The sequence below is a fragment of the Protopterus annectens genome, chromosome 4.part0 (assembly GCF_019279795.1).
Source record: "Protopterus annectens isolate FY-2018-M chromosome 4.part0, PAN1.0, whole genome shotgun sequence".
NCBI classification, from domain to species: domain Eukaryota; kingdom Metazoa; phylum Chordata; order Ceratodontiformes; family Protopteridae; genus Protopterus; species Protopterus annectens.
This window is the reverse complement of record NC_056733.1, coordinates 1,148,360,736-1,148,374,881: the sequence shown is the minus strand read 5'-3', so window position 1 is coordinate 1,148,374,881 and position 14,146 is coordinate 1,148,360,736. Positions and strand designations below refer to the sequence as shown.

At 41.4% G+C, this 14,146-nt stretch overlaps 1 protein-coding gene across 1 annotated transcript in view; it reads right to left on the bottom strand.

Annotated features, from left to right (window-relative positions):
- The window catches only part of ATP6V0E1 (ATPase H+ transporting V0 subunit e1), a 541,806-nt gene that overhangs the window by 363,642 nt on the left and 164,018 nt on the right, over positions 1-14,146 (bottom strand). Inside the window, exon 2 of the mRNA XM_044069113.1 lies at positions 4,634-4,681. Within this exon, the coding sequence (XP_043925048.1) occupies positions 4,634-4,681 (48 nt within the window). The remainder of the gene's footprint in view (positions 1-4,633; positions 4,682-14,146) is intronic.

Sequence of the window (14,146 nt, the reverse complement as noted above, 5' to 3'; positions counted from 1 at the left end):
TGTGTCTTGCTAAAGCATTTTCAATTTTATTCCTATTAATACAGTAAATGTGTTCATAGATTCTCTCGCCCAGCTTTCTATCGGTTTTCCCGATATAGAAAGCCGGACAACTTGTACATTTGGCTAGATATACCACTTGTTTGCTATTACAATTATACTTCCCATTTGACCTATATTTCATATTACGGATGCTGAAATTACAACTCTCATCGATGTATTTACAGTACCTACACATACTGCACTTAAACATACCTTCTTTGTTAGTGTTGCCTCCATGGTTTGCTTCCAGAATTTCTTTCAAGTTGTTACCACGCCTATAAATTATCTTAGGCCTTGCTGGGAGCTTGTCCCTGAGGTTTTTGTCTCCCATCAGGAAGTCCCAGTTCTTTATAATGATATCCATTATTTTATAAGAATCAACATTGAACGTACATATGAAGCCACAAGGGTCTACCATTCCTTTCTTATCACTGAGTGCGAAATTCCCTCCCTTAGTTTTACTTAATAATGGGACATAGTTTCCTATGGTTCTTTTAAACTGGACCTCTTCAATAATTTCCTGAAGAAATAGGGCTGGGTAACCCCTCTGTTTGAAAAAGTTTAAAATCAAGGTACATTCCTTGACAAACTCATCATCTTTGGTGGTCATCCTGGCTGGCCTAACCAATTGCCCCTTAATTACAGATCTCTTCTGAAATGGCGGATGGCAACTTGTGAAGTGCAGGTACATGTTAGAATGGGTTTCTTTCCTATAAATTTTGGAAACAAAGGTCTTTTCATCATAATCCTTTCTTAAATCAACATCCAAATATACTATTCTATCTTTGTTGTAATTTGATGTAAAGCTCAAAAAATTAGTACTGTTGTTGAACATGTCTAGCAAACCCTTTAAATCAACTTCTGTCCCCTGGAACAAAATGAATATATCGTCCAGGAACCTGGTATAAAACAATTTTTTTTCCACGTAGTCCAAATTATCTAACACAAAAGTATGTTCCCAAAAGGCCATAACAAGGTTCGCTAGGCCTCCCCCACATGCGGAGTCCATTGCTATACCGACCTTTTGATGGTAAATATCGTTGTTGAACATTACATAATTAAATGACAAAACTGTGTCTATCAGTTCCTCTATTAGTTTGATCTCACTAGTGGGTGCACCTAAAGTCCTTAGCATGTGTGATACCCATTCAATCCCAACTTCATGTAGTATACATGAATACAGGTCCTTAACATCTACCGTAACAAAAATGCTATCTGCACAAAAATCTAAATTGTTAATAGCTTGCAAGAAAGACCATGAATCTTTTGAAATCTGGGGTTCTCTTTTAATGTACTTCTGTAAGGTTTTGTCAATGACCTTGACACAAGTGTACGTGATACTATCCCTTCCATCCACCAATGGTCTCATTGGTGGATTATTCACACTTTTGTGTACTTTTGGAATGCCAAAGAGGACTGGGATCCTTGCTGCTGGTTGTTGTAAGTAGTTATATAAGCCTTTATCTATCCTCGCTTCTCTTGCAAGAATTTAAACAAGTATGACACCTCAGGACCAAAAAGCAGGTCCCTATTGAGGAGGGGACTCCAAACGCTTAATTTTAGTATCCTCAGGAAGGGACTGAGTGGAGCCATGCATATCTTCAGATAACGGGACCACTAGCAGATGCTCTGGAAGAAGCTTCTACTGCATCACAGCTACAGTTTGTAGTAGTTCTTGCCACTTGCACAGTCTGACTCACAATGGAAACAGCCTGCTCTTTTGTTTCAAACACCTCAAAGTTATATAAGGTTTTGTTCAATTCACCCAGAATGGACAATACACATCTAACATTCATGTTTGGTATTTTAAAGCCCTGAAAGCCAGAGTGGCAGAGGTGTAAACCTTCTGCTTACATCTGTACTTGGTGCCACTGTTTGTCTGTGGGTAGGGCATTAGTAGCAGGTAAAAGTTTGGAAGGCTTGTCTCTGGAAACAAAGCACAGACAGGTCTGGTAAAGGCATTTTATATACAAATTTTAAGTCTTCATGGACTCAAACATATTGGGCCTTTTAGGGGCCAGAGGTTGAGAATCGGGTTAAGTAGAAGTGGATACAAATGCTTCCAAAAAAGCATCCAAAACTGGAGGTGTTGGTGCTGGGGTAGGGGCCCCTACCTCCTTCAAATTATAGTAACTCTTTTGTACATCAGACACTTGCCTTGATTCTCATTCAAAATGCTCAATCGTGTGTGTGATGGTTTCCCCACACGATATTTCCTCAACAGGTGAATCAGTGGACAAGGTGCCTCAAACAGATGCCATTGACATGGATGGGGAATCGGAGATGAGTAGGTCAGGCAATGTGCATCCAAATCAGAAATGGCCTCATGCTCCTCTGAAGACTCATGTTGTCTCATTTGAGGGAAGGCAGAGATGCAGCAGAAAGACAGGAAGGGGGCTTGAGAGACAAAATGGCTTTATAAAGGCCTTGAGAAAATTACATTCATTCTTGTTCCTAGACATCAGAGAAGGAGAAACATTTTTTGTCTTCTGTTTCTTTTTTCTTAGAAGTGACATCTGTATTAACAAAATACAGTGGATCTGACTTTTGGTGCATCTCTATCAAAAACCTAGACCCCTCTCTCTGAACCAGGTTTGAGGTGTACCACCAGTCCTTCAGAAAGTGAGTCTAAGTTCCACCTTGTCAACTGTACCTGAGAAGTCAGTCACATTGGATGTGCAAAGGTCAGACACCATACTAGCCTTCAGGAGGGTTAAGCTAGAGTGGCAGCCTGACCTGTCAGATGATGGCTCAGGCCTAGACCTTTTAAATGTATTTTCTGGAATAAGCAGGATGTCAGGTGCCGAGGGTTCCACCATTTTAGACTCGGCAAGGAACTGCAAGGGCTGAGTCTCCAAGTAGGTATTTAATGATGAGAGATGCACATATAGGGTTTTTGGAACAAGCTACTGAAATACGACAGTTCTTAGAGCCATGTTTAGCCCAAAGTCAAAAGAGACACTGGGAGTGGAGATCCTTGTACCAAATTTACCTACTACAATCACAATTCCCCCATGCCCTTAGCTAACATCCAACGGTTTCAGCCACCAAAATACCAAGAAAACAAGGAAGGCTTTCCAACCGGGCACTTATCTGAATAAGCGAAGGCAAGGATGATACCAATGACCACGTGCAGAACAGACCGATGGGTGAAAGAGAGGCATTCAGACTGGGGATGAGGATTTCATGCTATGTCTACTTATGTATCTTTATGCCCACAGGCATGGAACATAGTTGGATGTATGACCACATGAAAGGTTTTGGCTTTGGTATGTTATTTCAGCGAGATAACCCAACAGTATTGGAATACTGCAACAGACAGCTAAAGAAGGACATCTGTCAGACTCCATGGCACCTTGAGCACCATCTAAAATACTACATTCCCTGCATTAGATGACTGTAAGCCAATATCTGGGAGGTGGGTCCATTTTCTGCACAGAGTTTTAGAATAGAATAAAGTATAATTTTGACCTAACTAAACCAAACCAGAAACCTGTCCCAGTGCTGCTGCCTCTCCTGCAACATCCCATACAACTGTTAAGCCACCTGGGAGAACATAGGATATAGAAGACAGACTTCAAGCATCAGACCTGGGGAGTAGATCCATTGCACATCAATCAAAAGCTAGTTTTTTTCTGACAAGGGTCTCTTACACATGGTCAATGACACCTGCACTTTTTGTGAAACAATATATCTGCTTCATCAGTCTAGTTTTATGTTTTATCTTAGCAAACTCTGAGTTGTGTTGCCTTCTACCTCGATTCTTACTTTTAATATATTTTTTTTTCTTTTTGGTTGTAGAACTACAAATTCGGGGTGCATGAGGAGGAGCAAAGAAAGCAGTGGAGTATCGACCCCTTACTCATTTTCCATCTTTCTGGATGCCCTATGCACACTGTAGCAGATCAGAGTTTATACACTATGCAGAAGTACAAAACAAGAACTACAACTATATTTAACAGATGGAGGTTTAGTGAATTGCAAGTTTATCCTCAGCAGGACAGCTGAGAGTCAAGTTCTCTGTCAGATGCAAACACTGCTGCAAATCATGTTATCAGTGAGTTTTTCCCAGTAATGTTTGCACCTTCGTTACATTTGCATCACATCTGTAATTCAAACAACAAAGAAGTGTGCTTGCCTTAATCACTCACTACAGTGTTTGGACTGTGGCTCAGGGATGTAACAATGCATGTTAAATAGCAGCAGCAGTAAGCTAGCTTTTTCAAAACTATTACACATTAACACTGGCATAATACATGTTATGTTGCGATTTTAACAAACTTTGCAGATTTTGTTTGATTATGTATGAAAATTGTGCAGAAGAATCCAATGCACTCATCTGATCAGCAAACATATAAACACACGTTATAAGACACATGGTGAACAATGTTTTACCAAGTACTAATAATTCAAGCTATATGTTTAGTAACCACATTTAAACCCTGTTCCTTACTGCATTGCACCTTAGTACATTATTTTTTGTGTAGTTATCTCAGTCTTTCAAGCAAGGTCATTAATTTGTTGTGAAACACACAAACAGCAATGCTCCAGCTTCAACTGGCCAATATCAGAAAACTGACATGTTTATACTTACAACAAGTAGCAGCACACAGCAGTGGTTACAAGCATTGTGTTGATGACACTAAAAAAAAAAAAAAAAACAGGAAAAAAAATTAGGGCATTCACACTAACTCAAGAACAGCTTCATAAATCATATCTGATTATGCATATTCTATGGATGCACTTGATGCGAAAAGTGAGATGTGGAAAAATACATTAAGACAAGTACTTCTGGAATGTGCAACGGCCTTGTGCAGAACAAGGACTACCTCACTCTCTTCCTCCTACTTATTAGCCATACTTAGAATTTAGTCAAATTAAAATATTTTTATGTTAAACGGAGGACTGCCGTAAATTAGTAACAATTTATTACTATGGTAACAAGAAGTACAGTATGTTTTACGGTGATATTTTGGTAATCTGAGTAGACATTTTATGATTTCACAGTAACCTACATAAAAGTAGATTCCTTCTCTAACGATGATGCAGTTTCGCTACAGCAAAATGTACTGCAATGCAATATGAGAGAAAATAAAATCAAACTATTTCACATAACACTTTTCCAAAACTACCCTGACCACTGGCTGGTGCGTTGCTGCACAAGGAAGGTATCCATACTGGCAACCCTGCATGACTAGTGACATGGGAAGCTGAAAGGCTGGGTAGGGGACCAGGTGTGAATAGCCGATGACCAGCTCACCTACCTCATGGTAAGGGCACAAGTTTTGTGAAGTAATGCTATCCAGAATGGAATAGAGAACAGCATTAGTGCCACACACACACACATATGCATGCACACAGCTCATATATGTGTGCTCATGTCGTTGCACACCCCTCACCTCAAGAAGTATACAGCATATAAAAAAGGTCACAGGCTACCCAGCAGGTGATGCAGGTCAGGATGCTTGAATCTCCTCTCCCACTCCACAAAAATGATGAATATGCCACCAGATGTGTCCACAGGTTGGTAGACCAAGTCTGGGGGGGCCATGAGTGTAAAGGTAGGGGATGGGGGAAAGAAGGGTGCCAACCATCTGTAGATGGTGAGCCATGATCACAGGCATACAGATAAAGAGCCACAGACATTTAACACTTGTACAAACAGAACACCAGCCTTTTAAGCAGTTCCTATTTCCATAAGAATAAGGCATTGTATCAATGATTCTTCCACACTTCCTGAAAAATGTATTTGGTGGCAACTTTACGCTGAGAAATTACTAGAACAAAACAGAACGCACATATTCTAAAAGTAGGTGCCATACTGCTGTCCTGTTCCCGCTTTGGCTGTAACGTTCAGTCAAAAGCCAGCTTCCTTGTGCTACAGTTACTCACAAATAACAGATCCCACTGTATGGCCACTAATTAACTAACCAACCATACTATCAAGGTTTCAGCATAATTACTACCCCTTACCTGTGAGCAGTGTAAACCTGACAAAAGTTGGAATATACATCCCTCAGGAACAGCAAAAATCCAGTTATGATAATTACCTTTACAGGGAAATAAAACACTTACAAAGCAATGTGGATGCACCAAAAAAAAATAAGCTTTATGCCAGAAATGTTGTTAAGTGTATGTAATTTGTAGCGTAGTGCAGACATTTTGCTAACAACAAAGTAACTAATCCAAGGGTAAATGAAGGAATTCAGCAATGGTCTTTTAGCTGCCATCCATCAGATTGTCAGGAATGTTTATAAAACATCCACAGCCCCAAAATTAGGACTTATGGAAAAATATTCTAACACAATTTATTCAATTTTAGTCGCTCCTCTTTCTAATCATGTTCCATCCTACCTCTCTAATGGCAACTTTAGAATTAACCCGAGACATGGTCACAGTAATAATATACATCCTTTGTGAAGGTTCAGTCCGCAATTATTTTACCTTTTCTTTACACATGTGCATACAGGTTCATAAGCAAGTACTAGGCAAGCTGTCCTTGCGAGACATTTTAAGCTTAGCGAATTTCCCTTTTTATGCTTGAAATAACCTATCCCATTTGGTTAGAGATTGGCCTTAACCATCCCATGGTCAACAATTACACATTTCCCTAATGAGAATAATTGGGATCATGCCATAGATAATTTGAGGGGACACAAGCATGGGATAAAGCATTTAGGACCTGCCTCTTGTCCATTAGTAGTACAGGGGGCAGTCACAGGGTACATTTTCTGTTTCCCATCCAGAGATCCAAGCTGTGCTTCAATATGGACAGGTATGAACTTTGTTTTATGTGGAAAAGGAGTCTGTTCCACAGTAACAATATCCTCTGCGTGATATACCTGTCCCTCCAAACGTTCTGTTGATGATGCAGAAGAGGTTAAGATCCCTAGACTGAATATTTCTGATGCTATTTGACTTGCTGATGTGCAGTAAAACCATCAGTATTGGGTTGGAAGAGGTCTTATATGACACAGATCACCCATTAGCAGTCTGCAGGATACAAGTATAGTGACTTGTTTAAGCCTTGTATCCTTTTAGTAGGGTATTTGTGGATATTCCAGTTGTTGCATGTGTCTCAACAGATACATGCTAAAGGGGACATTATATTCAACGATTAGCCTAATGACAACTGAGTAAAGTGGAACAGCAATATCCCTAGATCTAGGCACAATCTCTTTGTTACAAAGCTGCGCAATATGGGAGGACTTTCTTACAACAATGGACATGTTGGTGGAAAGTCAGATCACTATCCACCTAAGTTCCCAAATCTCAAACAAACAGGGTCAACTCTTAAGGTGTATTGTCAATATGGCAGAGGACTTCCCAAAAGGAACAATAATGCATTCCTTAGCATTTAGTTTCAGTTCTTGATTTTGGCACCAGTAGTTTATCTGGGACAAACCTTCCAGCAGGATGGCTAATTCATATGGGGATTCAAGGACTGTTCCTAGCTTGCAGTCCGCTGCAAACTCAGCCAGCCAGAGCCCTTTAGACCTGGCTTTTACATCAAAAAAACAGATGCCAAACAGGAGAGGTCCTAGCACAGAACCCAAAGGGACTTCAATGGTGACTGGTCTCTCTGTGAAGTAACATCCCCTATTTTGATTTCCTGTGTCCTATCTGTCAACCAGATGGCAACCCAGCACATGATTGGGGGGGGGTCTCAGTTTGTTTAGCTTTTCAAGTAAGCCATAGTGAGGAATTGTGTCACAAGCTTTGGCCAGGTCGAGGTATGAGGTGTGTACAGTTTTGCCTTTAACCATTGCTTTGGTGATGTTTTCAAAAAAGAGGTCTACCAGGCTGAGTAAGCCTGATCTGCTCTTGACAAATCCAAACTCAGATGAATCCAGTGTTTGCAAGTTCCCTATGTCCTGATAGGTCTGCATATGAGGCTGGTGAAACTTACAGATGTGTAATTGCCTGGGTCTGTGGAAGGTCCTCCCTTTAGGGTTATCACCTTTTCAAATCCCCAAAGTGGGACATTTTTGGTACAAACGTCAGATTTTGCAGGGTGAAACATACCCATGACCAGTACAAAGGACACAACTTCACTTTTTGGCCTAAATAAAAGCTTATTCTTGTAGTATTTTAGTTGCTTATTCTGTTTCTTATAACATTTAGGTGTTTCAGATACAGAATAACTTTTATGCAACTATTACATAAAATATAGGAAATAATGTTGTCCTAAAATCTCAGGACATTTGCCATTTTTTCAATTTTTTTGCAGTACACAACTGCCCAAAGAGGGACTGTCCCTCGCAAAGTTGGACAGGTGGTAACCCTACCTCCCTTATGCAGGAGAATGAGTAGCGGTTCTCCATTTACCTCGTACAAAACCTGTATGGAGGCTGAGACTGAACAGTGTTTTTAGGGGTGTGGCTGAGACTGAACAGTGTTGTGAAGGGGTGTGGCTAAATCATGCTATTTAATATGCATCCAGGGACACTATCAGAACTCATCAATGCAGTATTTTTCAGCTTTTGATACCACTTTTAGGACTTTGTTTTTGTGACAGCTTGAGGCAAGCCAGTTTCAGGTATATCTTGTGGGACTGAGAAAAAGGAGAGAGGGGTAAAGTTACAGCTAAATGCATCAGTGAGTAGGTTCACTATCTTCAGCTTCAGTGCAAATAACCATTCACAATCAGCTCAGCACATTGTTGTACTGTGCCTTTGAGATGATGAATATAACTAAAACAGGTCTTGTGATAAGTCTTCAGCTTAGGTAGCTAATTTAGACTCAAACTTGGCATTAGTAGATGTTATTAAGGATAGGAGTTTTGTTAATTTCAGTGACAACACCGCTGATATTCTGAGAATTACTCTTCTTACTTTATATTAAAAAGAAAATAATTTTTACCAAAAGTTTGTTGGTATAAAAGGTTCAACCCTGTGGTTTTGTTTCTAGGGTGTGACTTGCACTTCTTCCTATGGGATACAGCTGCATCTATCCATCTGCTTACATGCTGGTATAGTATGGTGATGTATGTTTATGGGTATTCAGTGGAGTTAACTGGGTTTGGTGGGGATTTGTATCGCTTAAGAGTAGGTAGTTTGTCTTCAAGAAAATTCTAAAGGTACCTTAGGTGGAAGAGATCTCTGGATTCAATTTTATTTTGAAGGAAACTGTTTTATGGTCAGACCTAAAAAGTGCTAAAGATGAGCAAGGGATGGTGCAAGATGCTCCCTTTACTAAAGACAATACCCAAGATGTTATTCCGCGTAGTGGGTATGCTGACTAGTTGTTCCAGGGTATATGCACTGACAGAATCCAGGAATCTCTGGGCTTTTACACTAGTGGTGGTGTAGGCTTTCCAGTCTATACTTGGATAGTCTAGATCATCTAGGAAAATGACATGAGGCTTAATATGGAGTGATTCTAGTTCCTGTAGATACGTGTTGTGGCTTTCTTGTGTCATATAGCTAACTACTACATGGCATGGGACCTTTCTGATGGTTATTTTGACATGAAGGTCTAGTGCATCGTGCTGCTTTACCAGCCTTGATGCAAGTCTCCTCTGGATGTAGACTGAGACACCTCATCATTTCCCCCCCGCCTGCATAGTAGCCGATCTAAAATGTGTGGAAGGCTATATAGCCCTACACAGACAGAGTGCTCTCCACTATTTTAAACCGTGTCTCAGTCACTACACAGACCATTAATGTCCTCCAGGGTAAGAAGGGCTTGTAGGGAGTGCAGTTTCTTGTTTAGGCTCCTAGCATTCATCAGTAGCATCTTCATTTTTCCTTTGCTCGTTTCATTATGTTGTTACGTTTATCAGTTTGGTATTGCCTAAAAAGGCATTATGAGGTGGACAACGTCTTTGCCAATAATCAAAACCCTAGAGGGGACAGATGAAGGCCATCCATGGCAAAGTGATGTGATGTGTCAATTATATCCTCCCAGGCTAACAAATATTGGACCCCTTTGAATGACACCAAAAATTAAGCTAATTACTGAAGTCAATTATTTTTGTTTATATTGTGGCATCACAATTGGGGAAGGTTGAATGTCGTTCAATGTTAGGCTCATACCTGCCTTGGAAACAGAGTCTAACAGTTCCATCATTTTAATCCAGTAAGGTACACCACAAGTCACTGACAATGGCATGAACTATGACAGAGTCATACTGGTACTTGTTCAAGAACTTGAGTGCATGGATGATCTGATGGATCCTGGCACCACACAAGCAACTAACAGTCACTCTTTCCTTACTCAGCCTGGCAAGAGTTTAGCGGTGTTGATGCCTGCCTTATGGCATCCAGGACTTTAGGACTCCTTATTTTATGTGAGGAGATAGGATTAACTTGCTGTGAGTGCTTTGTGCTTGTCCTGTGCTTCAGAGGTATTTGAGGTTTAGACAAGTTAATGTTTAAATTCTCAGCATATGATGGATTATGTGTAGTGTGATATCTATATACCACACATCATACCTCTCAGAGGCTGACAAATTTGGTATATGGTTTTACTGTATGTGAGATTTTTGCCTCCAAGGATATTGTATGTACATCTCTCACACACTGTTATGCTGTTTGAGTAACAGATGATCGTCAAACAGTATGAAATTATTTTTACACCGTCTCAAGATGCCCATTTTATCAGGTTGGCTAGAGAAGTTGGGGGGGTGTACTGGTCCATGATACAGACAGGAATGACTCTGGGGGGCAGGAGTAACTATAACTGCTTGGAGTTCAGTTTTAGGATGTTTTGGTGGACTTGCTGGTGAAGAGCTGAAGTTCAATTCAAAACAACTAGCATAGAAACCTTTGTCTGCCACCTGCAAGAACCACTAAACCAATTATACTTAAAATAAATGAATAAATAAAAACACTAATTTCATACTAAAATCAGTGCAAGCAGCATCAGTACACTCAATATTAAGCAATTTTATCAAAGGTCTTTTAGCCTGGTGAGTAGTTTTAAGGGGAAAGACTTTTCAAAATGATACTTACGTGCTTATGCGGCCAATAAATGGGAAGAGGGAAAAAGAATTATGTTGCCAAATTATCATAAAGGGGCAAGTAACAGCAGAGACACTGGGTTTAAGATCACAACTACAACAGGCTGCATGGAAGGGAAAAACAGACCCTTAGCTCTGAACTGAGCACCCTGGAAAGAACAGTTGTGTACACTTACCATAAATGTAGATGTTCGTGTGTTTTCACTGTTGCAGTCATCACATTTGGGTTATCTGCTTGCAGTAGCCCTCAGTCGGCTTGATTAGCAAAGTCTTGGGTCCTGCATTGGCTGCTGTCCCTTCTTCCATGACATCAGGTCATTGGGGTATAAAACATGCAGCCGATGCCATTACATCAGGTTTTTCTTGCCCCAGATGTCAAGTGCCCCCCTAATGGAAAGCAATTACATCTACAAATATACAAGGTTATACCTCCAACAAAAAAGCAAATAAACCAAAAAGCTTTTGGAGCATAGTAAAGTAGAGTAGAGGTATAGCCAAAAGAAGAAAGGGGGCTGGAGGGAAGGTAACCAGGACTGCAACAATGAATACACACGAACATCAACATTTATGGTAAGTGTACATAAATGTACTATGTTCTTCATGTTTCACTGTTGCAGTCATCACATTTGGGTAGATTCCCAAAGCTAAGGATGGAAGGAGGGATTTAGATAGCATTAGGACCAGCTATAAGGCCCTGCAAGACTGCAGTGGCAAAGCCAGCTCTGGATTTAGAGAAAATTGGCAGATGGTAATGCTTGGTGAAAGTATGTACTGAACTCCAGGTAGCAGCTTCTAGGATTTCCCTGGTAGGGACGCCTCTGAGACAGGCTGTAGAGGTAGATGCAGCCCTGGTTGAGTGGGGTCTGATGACCTGTGGGATAGTTTTCCATGGTGCTTGTAGCAGAAATGAATGCAATGGCCTATCCATTTGGAAATGGTTTGCTTTGAAATAGCCTTCCCCTCTGCCCCTGCAGTAAATGCCACCAGCAGTTGGTCAGATTTCCTTTGAGGTTTAGTCCTGTCCAAGTAGAATCTAAGTTGTCAGTGCACGTCTAAGGAGTGCAGTATCTCATTCCCTTTTGTTCTGTGGGTTAGGAAAGAAGGTTGGCAAATGGACTGATTAAGGGCCACACTGGATACCACCTTGGGCATGAAGGAGGGATTGGTCCTGCGGGACACCCTGTCTGCATGAAAGATGATGAAAGGCTCCACTGCCACGAGGGCCTGTAATTCAGACACCCTTCTTGCTGAAGTGACTGCTAAAAGGAAAGCTGTTTTCCAAGAGAGGAATTTTAAATCCACAGTGGCAGCTGGCTCGAAAGGGGGAAAGGTGAGCTTTTCCAATACAAAGTTAAGGTCCCAGGCTGGAGTTGGGGCTCTCTTGGGTGGTTGTAGATTTTTGGCCCCTCTGAGGAACTGCTTAAGCAGTGGATGAGAGAAGAGGGGAGGTTCTGTGTAATAATGAGCTGAAATGGCTGAGGCATGAATTTTGATGGAGGAGAAAGACAGGCCTTTGTGAAGCATCTCAGTTAAGCATTGTAAAATCTGAGGTAAATTGGGCACTGCTGTGTCCATCCCTTGGTTCCAGGCACAGAAACTTTTTCCATTTTTCAGCATAAGATTTTCTAGTACTAGGCCTCCTTGCCTCTAAAATGATTTCCATCACTGGTTTACTGAGGGATGGTAAAGGAGAGATTAGTTAATTAGCCAGGCTGCTAGATTCAGTGTATGAAGCTGAGGGTGCAGAATCTGGTTCTCCTGCTGAGGCAATAGGGTAGGAGTCTGAGGCAGGTGCCATGGGGCAAACAGCGGCACACTGCGCAAGACAGGGTACCAGTGTTGTTGTGGCCAGTCTGGTGCAATCAAAATCGTCCTTGGTTTGTCTTGTTTGATCTTTAGTAGTACTTTGGAGAGCAGAGGAGGAAAGGCAAACTGACTGGATGCTCTCTCCTTCAGCTGGAAAAACCTCTTTCCAAGCTTGTTTGTGTGGAGTCCTTGGGCAAAATTTGTCCAATTGATAGTTCTGGGGGGAGGCAAACAGGTCTATATCTGGGCTCCCCCATTTGCTTGTCAACATGTTGAAAATTCTTGGTTCCAGCTTCCACTCATGTGGGTCCATGAAGTTTCTGCTTAGTTCGTCCGCCAGTGTATTTAGTTTTCCTGGCAGGAATTGAGCTTGTAGATGCACTTGGTAGCTCAGGACTGTGTTCCACAATGCCATGGCTAGTCTGCACAGGGGGTAAGAATGTGTACCCCCCTGCTTATGTACCACAATCACAGTGGTGTTGTCCGTCTTTACCATTAATTGTCCTGGAAGAATGTGGTCCTTGAAGGCTGTCAGAGCATGCTGTACAGCTAACATTTCTTTTTGATTGATATGCAAGTGCATTTGACTTGGGTTCCATTTGCCCTGAATGTACTCCCCTACAAGGCGAGCCCCCCATGCATAATCTGATGCGTCCGTCGGTAGGGTTTGGGCAGCAGGGGGTGGTGTGAATGGTAGTCCCTTGTTTTGGTGGCAGACATCTGCCCACCAAAGAAACTCTAGGCGTAGGCAAGGTATGATAGGAATCATTGCTTCTAGATCCAGAGAATGTTGACACCATAGGCTTTTTAGATACCACTGAAGTTTCCTCATATGCAGTCTTGCATATGGAATCAGAAGAATGCAGGAGGCCATGAACCCAAAGGCTTGTAGTATTTGCCTTACAAATAGTAGGGTTTTTGTGGCCACTTGTTTTGAAGTAGTTTGTCAAATTAATTTGTTTCTCTGGCATGAGGAAAGCCATCTGGGAAGTTGTATTCAAGCTTGCTCCCAGGAATATGATTTGTTGACAGGGTACCAGGTGTGATTTATTTTCGTTTATGGTGTACCCCAGACAAGTTAGCACCCTTTGTACAAAGGCCAGATGATTCAAAAGTAGGTCCTGGCTTTCTGCCTGAATTAAACAATCGTCCAGGTATGGGTATATTTGAATATTTCTTTGCCTGCAAAATGCGATGAGTGGGGCTAGGCACTTTGTGAATACCCTGGGCGCAGTAGATAAGCCAAAGGGCAGTGCAGAGAACTGGCAGTGATTGTAGCCTGCTTTGAAGCATAGGTATCTTCTGCAAGATTTCCTGATTGGGATGTGCAGGTATGCT